At 38.7% G+C, this 12217-nt stretch overlaps 1 protein-coding gene across 1 annotated transcript in view; it reads right to left on the bottom strand.

Annotated features, from left to right (window-relative positions):
* The window catches only part of NUDCD3 (NudC domain containing 3), a 101043-nt gene that overhangs the window by 39469 nt on the left and 49357 nt on the right, over nucleotides 1-12217 (bottom strand). Inside the window, exon 4 of the mRNA XM_020803558.3 lies at nucleotides 11236-11379. Coding sequence (XP_020659217.3) covers nucleotides 11236-11379 — 144 coding nt within the window. The remainder of the gene's footprint in view (nucleotides 1-11235; nucleotides 11380-12217) is intronic.

The raw sequence follows: 12217 nt of genomic DNA, 5'->3' as shown, positions 1-12217 counted from the left end.
AATTAAGTTTGCATAGGGTTCAGGAGGTGGGCTAATGATTGTAAGCATTTAAAACAGGCTTCAAACAGTTTAAGACACTTTTACAGGAGCGAAAAGGGGCATCGGAAATGGCTCTTTGATCTCCGTTTCCCTGCTTTTGAAGCTCTTTCCGATGTGCCTTTTCGCTCCTGTAAAAGTGCCTTAAACTGTTTGAAAAGTGTTTTAAATGCTGGCTATTGTTAGCCCACCTCCTGCACCCTATGCAAACTTAATTTGGTGTTGTTCTGAGTCTTCGTTAATTTTTGGTGATTTTTTTGTTTTCCCTCTCATTGAAATGTATTGGACGGACAGTTCAATAGAGTTCAATGAGGGAAAAACAAAATATCACCAAAAATTAACGACGACTCAGAACAACACCAAATTAAGTTTGCATAGGTTTCAGGAGGTGGGCTAACGATTGCAAGCATTTAAAACAGGTTTCAAACAGTTTAAGGAACTTTTAAATGAGGGAAAAGAGACATCGTTGTGTCAAAATCCCCCATAGGAAACATCGTTGTGTGAGGCAGCAAATTTATCAGATAAAGCCATCGTTGTGTGAGGCACCCGTTGTGCGAGGCACCACTGTATATGTTTCTATACTTGTAACAAATGTGCTCCAAATCCATTATTATCCAATTTTAGAGTTGGAGAAATTTCTACAAAATTTGAATCAGAATTTGGAGAATTTATTAAGGAAGAAACAATTTTTTAGGTTAAAACAATCTTGGTAAAGGTAAGTAATAAAACAGCAAAAATACCAATCTTATAATTGGAAACAATATCTTGGTTTAATCTTACTCAATTAGAACAATGCACTAAGGAATGGGTAAAAATAATAAATGTAGGAATCTTACAAGATTTGAAGAACTGATAGTACAGAAAGAAAAGGTAGTTGAAAATAAGTTAATGAAAGGGATAACAAATAAAATGTGTAAGATTTTAATAGAAACAGAGGACCAATAAGGTGTTCTTAAAGCCACACAGGAATATGCTTTGAGAGAAGAAATAAATATTGAGGTGTGGAAGAATATACAGAATGAATATTTAAATGTGTGTCCATAAGGATTTTTTAAATAAATTAATTTGGAGATGTTATTTAACTCTGGTGAAATTAAATCATATAGATACTAAATATTCTAAATTATGTTAGAGACGATGTCAGAAAGTAGGTACTTATTTCCATATGAGGTGTGAATGTGAGAATATATTGAAATTCTGGAAACTGGTCTTCAAGGAAATAAATTAAATAATTAAGTTAAATAAAGAGTTTTGCCCAAAGAGAGCTCTCTTATCAATATTTTATAAGGAGCAATGGAATTTGTGCAACAAAAGAATTAATTTTAAATTAATTAACAGCCATAAAGTTAATGATAGTAAACAATTGGAAAGTTAAGTGTGATTTTTAATTAGATTAATGGTATTAATAAGTATGGAGTATAATTATTAATTATAAATTAACATGTTATATTAAACTGAAGAAGGGTGAGATAAATAAGAATATTTCTACTGATACAGTATTTGGAGAGATTCTATTAATTTTGTATTAATAAAGAGAAAGGGTTGTGCAGCTATAGAAAAATCAATGCAGTTTTGGAAGAGGAATGTGGCGTTGTAAATGCAGGAAAAACTGGTTATATCTCCAGATGGTCTTGATGGAGGGGAGCCCATTATGTATTACTGTACTGGGTATGTGACTTTGGGTTATTAAGGTTTCCTTTAGTTATGCTTTCTTTTTGATTGTTTCCTCTGTATCTTGTATGCTGAAAGACTTAACAAGGGAATATAGCAGCTGGCAAGAACCAAATAAAGAGAAAGTGGAAACAATATACTGAAAAACTAGACAAAACCTAAGTATATAGAGGAAATAAATCACTAGAGGTACGTAGATAGAATACTGATAGAACTATTCCAAGCTACAAAGGCTGAATCTGTCAAACCCCTGACAATAATAAGCCATCAAATATGCAAACCAAAACAATGGGACACAGGTTGAACATGCTTAATATACATTCCAACCCCGCAAAAAAGATACGCCAAGGGCTGCAGTAACTATAAGACTACTGCATTAATTTCCAGTGCAAGAAAAGTGATGCTCAAGTTGTTACAACAAACACCATATATGGAATGTCTGATGTTAAAGCTGGATTGCAAGAAAGAAAAGGGACCAGAGATCATCTCACAAGTGCCTTGCACTATGGGATTACTGTTGTATCTTGGTGCAATGAATGTGGTTTGGTGTTGCTTGTTTTTATATATATAAATAACGACAACTGGGTCCTCTCTAGTATCCAAAACTATATATATATAGATGCTTTTAGTATTGTATACTCATTGTTATTAGTTTAAATGCTGTATTTTAATTGTTGTATGCCAGTTTGGGTCCTTTTTAATGAGAAAGGCAGGTTAAAAATATTTTAAATAAATGAAAATAAATAAAATAAATATATGTTGGTTACTGGGGAGCACCAAAGGATTTCAGAAGAAGATAACTCTAAGCTATAAAGGCTACTGCAAAGCCACTGACTGTACAGACCACGAGAAGCTATGGATTTTTCTAAAAGAAATGAAGGTATCTCAGTGATTGACTATTCTAATGCAGAGTTAACTGGGTAGCTCTGACTGCATCGTAATAAGAAGACGCGACTATTAGCCAGTCGTCTATGTACAGGAAAATGATGATGCCTTGGAGTCGAAGGTAAGCTGTGACTGGTGCCATATATTTGGTAAATGTCCTCAGTTCCGTGGAAATTCCGAACAGAAGGGAGCAGAATTGGTATGAGATGTCGAATCAGAATCATAGGTATTTCTGATAAAGTGGATGACTAGAGATGTGGAAGTAGGGTGGGGTATGATAGAATTCAATGAACTAGCCATTTTGGATACTAGAGAGGACCCAGTTGTCGTTAGTGATTTTTTTCCAAGCAGATATGAAGGGATGGAGTCTGGTTCGGAATGTAGAAAGAAGGGGTACATGGGTACTGCTTACCCTTCTTTTGCTGGCGTTGAAAGGGCTGATGACAAGTTTGTGGTTGTTGAGGCCGAAAGGAAGGGATGGTAGATGTAGATGGGGCTGTGTAGGGTCTGTCAGAAGCTTGTGGTCTGAATGATCAATATGGTTGCTGGCAATATTGAAATTGTTGGTTAAAAAGGTTGTTTCCGATATTGAGTACATTCATACTGGTAGGGTTATTGAGTGGAACAGGAGTGTGCCGTTTTGCAAATTTTATGAAGGTGTTTTCCATGACCTCGTTGGTTTTGGCATTGAAAAGACCGGTAGCATCAAAATAAAGGTCTTCTATTCTGGTTTTGGTGTCATCAGAGATGCCTGCAGATCTCAACCAGGCATGACGCCTCAAAGGAATCGATATGGACATTGCTTTAGAAGCTGAATCCGCTGTGTGGCGGGCAGATATTTGTTGTTTGGCCAAGGTGGAAGCCTTGGTGTGTGTATATTGAGGGCTTCTGTTTTGGTAGTATCCAGAGCTGATTGAATAAGTGCTAGAATTTTGTTCCAGAGTTGGCGATGATACACGCCCATGGTGGCTTGATAGATAGCTACTCTCATAATAAATGAAGTGAGGGAATAGAGCCATCTTCCAAGAATATCAATTTTTCGATCTTCTCTGTTGGTAGGAGAGACAGGTGATTTGTTACGTTATCTCGATTGGTTAGATTCCACTATGATAGAGTTTGGCATAGGATGTTTAGAGAGAAAGATTGTGTCCGGACCATGGGTTTTGTAGTGATTTTCTATGTGGTGTGAAATTTGAAGTGAAGAAGGGGGTTTGTCCCATTATTCCTTAACTAACTCAAACACAGTGGGAATAAAACTCAAACTGAGAGTTTTGTCTTGATTCATGTCATCAAAAACAAGGTCCTTTTTCTGAGGATGTGATTCCTCAATGTCGAGCTGTAGGGATTTTGCCATTCGGAGGATCAGCTGAGAGTAAGACGTGAAATCCTTGGATGGTGATGGAAAATATGGATGATTGTGAAGATGACTGGTGTGGTCTTGCAGTCGATGTCAATGGTAATGATTGATGCTTGGTATGCATTGATACCCGGTGTTGTTCAGTGTCAGAAGGTGGCGGAGGAGGGCCCTTGTAGGTAGTAGTGACCTGGAGAGAGGTGTGATGTTGTGATTGCTTGGCTCATTTTGATGGGAGTGAGCATCTAGTACTGGAAAAGGTCGCTTGAGAGCTTATTTCTTTGTGATCAACACATAGTGAGTCGATGTAGGGTAAGCAGAAGTTGAACAACGTTGATGTTGTCGTGGTGAAGGGAACATGGAAGGTGAATATCTTGGTGGATATCCTTGGTTCGTCGTAATAGGCCTGTTCAATGAAGGCCTTTGAACAGCAAGGATCGTAGTGGTGATACCAATCTCTATAGTCGCCTCTGGTTGGGTATTGAGATGGCTCATGATAATAGTTCAGCTCTCTATGCGATGGAGCATATCAAATTGGAAAGAGGTGTCATCTTTTTTCCCTGTGTTTACAGAGAGAATGATGAGAGGATTCCAAGCCTGAAAGCTGAATAGGTATCGCCCGCCCTGATAATCTAGGGCTTAAATGGGCTGAGGCCAGGCTGGAGTGAATATCAGCCGAAGATAGGCCAGTACTCAGTGAGAGGCTAGCGATGGAGGCTACAGCCTGAGCCGGTGTTAAGGTTGGATCATCTCTGTCTGAAGTTGAAGCAGGGGCATCTCTAGATGATTCCTCAAGAATAGGTGAGGGAATCACTGGTTGAGGAGGATCAACTTGAGTTTATTTTGTCAGCTTCTTTGGCTTTTTTATCTTATCTTTCTTCTTCTTCAATGAGTCATCAAGACGGATTGGAGATCTCAAGGTAGAGCTCAAGCTTGAATTCAAAGTAGTCTTTGAAGGTTCTTTTTGATGAGATCGTACCATCATCGGGCTTGATATGGAATGAGCAGTTTCTCATGAAGTTGGTGATGTTATCGGGTCCATGGTCAGGTTGAGGGACCATCTTTGCAATCGTAATTTCAGGGCCGGTTTAGTGAGCTTTTTACACTCGGGACACGAGTGAGTCTGATGCTCTTCTCCTAAACAGAACAGACAGTGATTGTGCCCGTCTGTTAGCAGGATTTTGTTGGCGCAGAGGACGCACCATTTGAAAGGCCCTGGGGCCCCCCATAAAAATAGGAGAAAAGGGAAGGAAAAATGGTGATGGGGGGAAAGAAAAATGCAGGAAGAGAAGAAAAACTGTGAACAGAGGTGACAAATAAGCAGATAATCACAGGGGAATGTCAAATAAAAAGATGATTAATAAGTATATAATAAAATAACTGATTAGACAAAGTACTCAATGCATTAATCACTCTAATGTTCCGAGATACGTCCTACCAAAGCAGTGGTAAAAAGGAACTGAGGGGATATTGGAAGGGCGGAGCATGCGCTCCACGGGGGAACATCTCACTATCACATGTTTTTAAGCTCTAGAAACTTCCGAAATGTCCTGTGCAGGCGCAGAACAACCCAATTGTGTGCATTCACAGAGGCCACAAAAAAGAATAATAAACAGTGCTTCTCTCTTTACTCAGTTCCTCAATATTCTTGGATGTAATTCATCCAGCCTTGGCAAATTGAACTCATTCAAAGTAATAAGGGTTTCCCCGACTATTTGTTTATCAAGCTGAAGCTGCAATCCTGTCCTCTCCCCTTCACATTTGTTTGGAGGCTCACAGATAGTCTTTTGGTAGGAACTGAACACTTCCAACTTTCTGTTGTCGTCTGTTCGCGTTTTCTTATCCCCATTGAGTAGCTGAGCCACTATTTCTTTTCCCTGTCTTTTGCTACACAAATATCTGAAGAATGCAATTTTGTTGCTTTTAGTATATCTTCCTAACCTCACGTCATTCTCAGCTATTGCCTTCCTAATGCCATCCCTGAAATCTTTTGCTACTTGTCTGTATTCTTCCTCTGTGGCTGGTCTTCCTTCCATTTCCTATATGTGTCTTTTTAAATTTTTGGTTTATCTCCAACCTTTTTGTGAAGGCACATTGGCCTTTTTTGTTCTCTCCCACCATTTTTTTTTCTTGTTGGAAATATTTATAATTGTTCCTTTAGAATTTCCTTTTTAAGAAATTCTCACCAATCTTAGATTCCTTCTCCTTTTAGGATTTCCTGCCATGGAACCTTACTTATCATTGTTCTGAATTTATTAAAATTGGATTTCCTAAAATTCAGCATACAGGTGTGGTTATACTCTGCTTTTGTTTCCTTCGAAAACAAGCACTCAAGAAGAATATGGTAACTTTCCCCAAGTTCCCCTTATTAGAATTCAAAAAACTGCATTTCAGGGGGGCAGAATTGTTGCCCTAAAACTTCTTTTAAAAATGTGCCTCAGAAAGATTGCATTAAAAGCAAAAGTACAATTGGAAAGTGCTCTCTGAAGATAGCATATAGTACAAAACTAAAATCCAGCCATTTGTTTTGGAATACAGAACTGATCAGGTGAAAAAAGTAAACAACTGAGTGCTTACGTTATGTGAAACATAGACAGTAAGAGGGAGAAAAATGGAAATGTATTTTAAACTGCCGCTTGTGTTGTGTTTTACCTAAACTGTCAATTAACAAAGAGGTATCATGAAATAGATGTGGAAATATTTCTTGAACAAATGTGAATAACAATAGATGAACAACAGAAGCTTTCACAGAATAGTGTAAAAGGAGAAAAGAATGAATGTCATTTTAAGCAGTTTATTCAATGATAAGCAAATACAGAAGAAAAAACAAAGGATTCATTTGTTTTAGAATGCTTTAGTCTCATAATTAATAATTCCCTTATTTAGTGTGGTGGAATGGGGCGTGGTGGCGCTGCGGATTAAACCGCTGAAGCCTCTGTGCTGCAAGGTCAGAAGACCTGCAATCATAAGATCGAATCCACACGACGGAATGAGTCCCCATCACTTGTCCCAGCTCCCGCCAACCTAGCAGTTCGAAAGCATGAAAAAATGCGAGTAGATAAATAGGTACCACCTCAGTGGGAAGGTAAACGGCGTTCCGTGTCTAGTCACACTGGCCACGTGACCACGGAAACTGTCTTCGGGCAAACGCTAGCTCTACGGGTTGGAAACGGAGATGAGCACCACCCCCTAGAGTCAGACACAACTGGACAAATTGTCAAGGGGAATCTTTACCTTTACCTTTAACAATAAGGAATATGAAACCATACGATATTTTGTAGTGTTTATGAATAAATAGGCATTAGTACTGTATTCTACTGTCCCCAGTAAGAATACAATATTCTACTGTCCCCAGTAGAATTACATTATTTTAACAAGAACTAGCTCAAGGAAGGGGGAATTTAATTCTGACCTTGAAGCCACAAAGCCAGGAGCTGCACAGGCCAGGCTTGGAAATGCAAGAAACTAGACTTTGCTGGGTTGGAGATGGCCAGATCCTGTAGCCTTTAGCACTTGAGCTTCTCATTGGTTGGGAGAGCCAGACTCTGACAAAGTTTGTTTTGCTTTGATGCAACACTAGACTATAAATAAGGAGCATTTGTGCACTGCAATAAAATGGAGAGATATTTTATCCAAAGGGAATGGAAAGGATACATATTTTGTCATATGGATAGTCTGAGAGTGGCCAGGAAATAACAATGGACATAATATAGCCATTCATTCTAACTGGCGAAGGCTTGGTGAGAAAATATTTTCCTTGTGTGTTAAAAACATGCTTAGAGCTAAATAATGCTTTTTTACTTTGTATATTTTTAATTTTAAAGTTTAAATACTTTTCCTTGCCTTTCATCAAAACTTATAAGGCTTTTTTGGCTTTGATAATTTTATTCTTCGGAACTTTGAAGTGTTCTAGAGATGTATTCTCTGCCTTATTAGGCTATAAGCCCTTACTGTTCATTTTTACTCTTGAAAGAGTCTGTACTCTTAAAAGAAATGCTCTTGTATTTCAAAATGTAACTTAAAGGGTTTTTTGGTATTTTTTTTGTACTTATGCTCTTAAAATTATGACTGTATTAGCTCCTGTATTTCAACACCCCTACATATTTTATATCCAATACAACTGAAGTTCACTTTTCATATTTTTAAGTATTTGTTCCTACAGCTTTGTTCACAGCTGTAAGAATGATTTTTGCAAGACAAAGCAAAATACCTGTGATTTTTCAAAAGTTACATGTTTTTAGCACTTTCAGATTTTATGTTTTCTCATATGGAACCTAGAAATGATGTAAATAAATAGAACTTCTATATAATTAACAAGTTTTGAAGTTGCCTGGAATTATAACAGCAATGAAAACACATCATCAGATACCCAGATCAGTTTGGAACAGCCTGCCACCGATGGTCAGGTTTTATTCTGGGATTAACCCTTTACTGGAATAATGTCAGCTATGACAAATCATAGAATCTGTTTTTTGCTGGGGAGGTCTTTAAATCTTTGTAGAACCCTGGGAGAAACAGTAATCCTTACCAGGTTCTGATACTTTTACTGTCACTTTTTTCACCAAGTCATCTCTATAGGTTAGAATCAAGTCAAGGAGAGTTAATCCTCCAATTTCTCACTTCTTTCACCAAGTCATCTCTATTGGTTAGAATTAAGTCAAGGATAGTTAATCCTCTAATTTCTTCCTCCATATTTTCAGGAAAAAATTATCAGCAACTCAAGCCAAGAATTTCTTGGGCTATCTTTGGCCTCTTTCATGTCCTCCTGCGACATGTCTTGTTTTGCATGTTATCTGCCAGCTTTATCTTCAAGAATCTAAAAGTGATTTTGTAATTCCACTGGTGAAGAGTGTCTTCTCCTTTTGCTCCTGTGACTTTTTAATATAGTATTTCCTACTGAAGTTTCTCTTCCCTCCACAATGCCTGTTACCTTTTTTTACTTTCTTTTGTCTTTTTGTCTTTCTTCTATTTCCTCTGTTGCCAGCCTTGAAGGCTGCTGGGAAAGTCCACTAAGATACAATTATATCCAGAATCCTTTAAAAAAAGGGGGGAGGGGCTCCCTGCCAAACTCCTGTTAGCTCTCCCTGTTCGCTCTCTCTGGTCACTTGCTTCCTGGAGTCTGTCTCAGTTTTAATTGTATACTGTGCTCTCTTATGAGTTAGCAAACAGAAAGGCAAAGATCATGCCTACTGAAGAACTACACAACTTTTATGTTGACAATGAAGCAACTGAAATCATTAAAGGTTTTGTATATTGTACCTTGGTTCAGTCAATCCAAATGGATACTGTAACCAAGTAATCAGAAAAAGACATAGAAGGATAGCAATGAAGAAACTAGGAAAGCCCATTAAATGTAATGACATTTCCTTGGAGATCAAAGTTAAGATCATTTGCACTGTTGCATACTTAAAAATTATGTATGGATGTGAAAGCTGGACTATGAAGCAAGCTGACAGGAAAAAATTGATTCGTGTGAAAACTGGTGCTGGAGAATAGCTTTGTGGATACCTTGGACCACCAGAAAGATGAATAAGTGGGTCTTAGATCAAATCAAGTCTGTACTCTCTCCAGAAAAAAATAAATGAAATTGAAGCCATCATACTTTGGGCACATCATGATAAGATAAGATTTGTCGACAATAATGCTAGGAAAGTGGAAAGCAGCAGGGAAAAAGAAAACAAATTATGTGATGGATTGATTCCATAAAGGAAGCCACAGAGTTTAGTTGCAAGAGCTGAACAGAGTGTTAATGACAGGACATTTTGGAGATCAGTCATTTATAGGTCAAGAGGCCTATAAATGGCATATAATTGATGGCATATACAACAACAAATTCGTATTTGTTACACAGCAGAGCAAGCTTTTTTCTCTAGCATGTAGTGAGTGTACATGAGATATTTAGAAAAGCACACAGAATACTACATAGGAGAAACCCAAAATCCAAGAGACATGCAACTGTATGTGAGTCTATTATATTTGCCTAGCTGCTTCTTATACCTTCAAAAATATTCATGATGCTAACTCCCTGTCTCCCACTTCAGATCCCTTAACGAATCCACATTTTTTGTAAAGCTTTTTGAACTACCCCTTAATCTTTATTCCCCTACTGAATCTAAACCTAATTATATGAACCAAAGGGATATTCAGTTATGTACCCTCATCTTGGCATCTTTTCTTCGTAGTTCCCCCTATGTGCAAAGACTATTGCAAGTGTTACAAATAAAGAGACAATGATTAATCAGTAGAAACTTGAAAATACATTATTTGTCTAATTGACTGTATCAGATTGAGTATAGATTCTGGGTGCCTTTCAAAAGAAAGGAATGTGGTTCATTAGAAAGCACTTGCTTTGCATGAAGAAGGTCACAGGTTCAGCTCTGTTGTTTCCAGGCACAGCAAGAAAAAGTCCTGTCCAGGGAACTGCTTCCTGTTAGCATAGACCAGGACTGGCAACTATGGCCTACATTTCTTATCAGCCCTGGCCAGCCTCCCTAATGTTGAGAGATTAAGAGCATGAATTTCAACCATTTCTAATTTCTAATGGAAAATCTAATTTTTACTTCCTGTAGACCAGGGTGGCCAATTAATTTCTATAGGCGGGCCACATGAAAAATCTGAACTGTGTTCGGGGGTCGAACCAACTTTACTCAAAAATAAAATGAAACAGTAATGTTATGATTGTTTTTATTTTAAACTTGTTAATCTTCACAAATACTAAAGAATTTTTTTGCAGTACGTTAAAGATAAGCAACTGATCAACTTTAGACAAAAAGCTATAAATGGTTTTGATGTTCAAAACTGTCTGCAGGCCGGACAGGAGCAGGGCCGTATGTGGCCCTGGGGCCGCACTTTGCCCAGGTCTGCTGTAGACCATACTGAAAATACTCCGTAGCTCTACTACACAGATAGTACATTAATAGCACTGATTACTCTATATACTTACAATTTTACATTTGTTATATTGCTTGACATTCATGGAACTCAAGATGCTGTATGTGGGCTTTCCATGTGGTTTTCCATTAGGAATACAACTATTCAGCTGCAGCTAAATTTGTAAGAATTTGGGTGGTGCAGAAGCCATGGCACCTGACGCAACTCTCCAAAGGTCAGGGATAGGTATGTATACTTCCAGGACCTCAAGAGGTTGCCCCTAGTCCAATATACAGTCTACATCATGATCTGGCAACCATTACTTTCCATAAGTTCTTGGAATGCAAATCCAATGGGAAGGAAATAGAATGCACATGACACATATGCACAGTTACAGTAATGTGTGAAACAGCACTTACTAGGATACATTTCCCTGGTTCAAGACTCCAGACAGAGTTTTCTGTGTTGATCTTGTGTGTAAGGGTGCCTTCCATGAGCACACGATGCCCATTTCCTTCCTGTATTGCTACTCTAATTGAACTGCTACCAATGTCCACAGAAACCTGGGAAAAACAGAGTTAGAGACAAGAAAGTTAGCAAAGACACTGCACTTCTCACTGCTCTCATTCAATCCTTGCTTGCTCTTTCCTGTGTTTGCACTAAGGGCCTTTAGGATAGACCAAGACATTCTGCTAACATAGGTGAAGAGCAATATGTCCCCTTGCCCCATTCCAATTACAAAACAAATTAGTCTGGGCAGCTGCATCGTACTTCAACACTTACTTCAACACTGGCAGTGGGGCAGTGTTGTCTATTGCTGCTGAGATGAGCAACCTCTTGATTTTAGAAGGTGCAGGACTGCTCATATGACACATACAGTTCCACCCCCTAACAAATGCTTAAGAGATTCAAGAGGAAGCCACAAAGTGCCTCTAGATCAGTGGAGGCAAACCTTTTTCGGCTCCAGTGCCCAAAATGAGGGGTGGGGCTGCTGTGCCGCCCGGAAGACCAGAACCGGAACAGGAAGTGGTAGTTTCAGGGGGAATCATGGGGACGGACGGGAAGTTAAAGGGGGGATCATGGGGACAGACAGGAAAAGGACCCAGAAGAGGAAGAGAAAGGGGGAATCCCAGCTACAGCCACTTCAAAAGGTTTGTTTCCACAGGGGTGGATGGGTGGGCCCCTCACTCGCATGCCAGAAGAAAGGGTTTTGCGTGCCACCTGTGGCACACGTGTCATAGGTTCATCATCACTGCTCTAGATTATCCTAAATCGGGTGCCTTACTCAGTGTAATAGAAGAAACAGCCCCGCAGGATCCCACCAAATTAACTAGGAAGAGAAAGGTGGGAAAAGCACACAATTTTAATACAAAGCTTGCAGCTGAAAACAGCATTTCCTTG

This window comes from Pogona vitticeps, chromosome 8 (assembly GCF_051106095.1).
Source record: "Pogona vitticeps strain Pit_001003342236 chromosome 8, PviZW2.1, whole genome shotgun sequence".
NCBI lineage: Eukaryota > Metazoa > Chordata > Lepidosauria > Squamata > Agamidae > Pogona > Pogona vitticeps.
This window is presented reverse-complemented; position numbering and strand designations above follow the sequence as displayed.